General features: G+C 37.1%; 1 protein-coding gene across 1 annotated transcript; it reads left to right on the top strand.

Annotated features, from left to right (window-relative positions):
• The first annotated feature begins 349 nt into the window (after positions 1 to 349).
• On the top strand, positions 350 to 937 carry LOC104815421 (uclacyanin 1-like). Its single transcript, XM_010543801.1, has one exon. It carries the CDS (start codon positions 350 to 352, stop codon positions 935 to 937), a length of 588 nt encoding a protein of 195 aa, XP_010542103.1.
• Positions 938 to 1,430: the final 493 nt, after the last annotated feature.

Genomic DNA, 1,430 nt, shown 5'->3' with positions numbered 1-1,430 from the left:
TTTAATTCTAGACACGTGCATGAATTCTACCTTTGCGCGTTAAAGAATTTTCCATTAAAAAAAAAAAAGAAACACGATGCACGGTAAAAGGGTTATACGTATTAATCAGACGCTAGGTTTTCGGAAATTTTGTATTGAACTGCCGCTAAACATATCCTATATTTTTAACCCTAATCAGACGCGTATAGATCGACTTATACGTATTAATATATTCGAAGAAAAAATTGAAAATAAAAAAGAAGAAGGAAACACAGAGCCCCAAAAAAAAGGAAACTTAATCTAATGGATGATATTATTCAAACAAAAAACCCCAAAAGGAAAAGGAATGGAATATCTATATAAACCCGTCATGGGTCCTTCAAAGTTTCTCACTTTCAGCAACCCTTTCGATAGTTTTCGACTTTGTCCTCTCGTTCTACGCATCAAAATGGCGATAACAAAGAACGCGATCATCAGTTTCTTCATGCTCGTGACCGTTTCTCTCTTCGTAGGATGCGTGGGAACAACGCACAAGATCGAGGGATGGGCACCGGGTGTCGACTATTACACATGGGTCACGTCAAGACACTTCCAAGTGGGTGACTCTCTCGTCTTCGAGTACAACAAGGATTTCCATGACGTGACAGAAGTTGCGAGTCCTTTAGCTTTCGAGTTCTGCGACCTCTCTTCCACCATAGCAAGATACAAAACCGGTTACGACGTGGTTAACCTCACACGTCCTGGTCGTTACTACTTCGTCTGCGGAGCTCCTGGTCACTGTCAAGCAGGACAGAGATTTGACATCCTAGTCACGTCTCCCCAAGTCGTGGAGAAGTCACCTTCTTCCTTCTCTCCTTCACCCTCCGCTCCTCTGCACAGCGCTGCCTCAAGCTCTCTATTTTCTCGGCTCGGCCTCATCTTTCTTTTCTTGGTTCTGTTACCATTATTTCTTGTTTGATCGTTTTTTAGATTAGCCCACGAGACGTTTTTGGTTCTTTCTCCAAGCTTTTGTCTTCTTTCTCTCCTTGGTTAGTGGTCTTTTGTAATAAAGTTTGCAACTAGTGATATTGTTTTTATGATATTATTGTGCACTGATTTTGTGGTGACCCAATTGGAAAATACAAGTTCATGTACTACCAATAAACAAAAATAAAAGGCATTGTATCCATTCAACGGAGCTCTAAATAATCAAACCCCAAACTCGATCCTATAGATTTTTAGTAATTAGTAATTAAATACCAAATTTTAACCATTTTAATTTATAAATTCCAAACCCTAAACCGTAAAACTTATAAATGCTAAATTTTTTAAAAACTTTTAACACCAATATTATTATAATAGAATCCGATTATATTCGAAAACAATTAAAATTTCAAATAAATGTATTATTTGGGAATTTTTAAAAATACCATCTATTTATACATGTTCTCTCTTAAGTTTCGTTAAATTTA

The sequence above is a fragment of the Tarenaya hassleriana genome, unplaced genomic scaffold (assembly GCF_000463585.1).
Source record: "Tarenaya hassleriana unplaced genomic scaffold, ASM46358v1 Cleome23, whole genome shotgun sequence".
Taxonomy (NCBI): Eukaryota; Viridiplantae; Streptophyta; class Magnoliopsida; order Brassicales; family Cleomaceae; genus Tarenaya; species Tarenaya hassleriana.
The sequence above is the reverse complement of the archived record's forward strand: the minus strand, read 5'-3'. Positions and strand labels throughout refer to the sequence as shown.

Excerpts from the sequence above, each read along its gene's own strand:
- LOC104815421 (XM_010543801.1), top strand. The coding sequence starts at position 350 with ATGGGTCCTTCAAAGTTTCTCACTTTCAGCAACCCTTTCGATAGTTTT.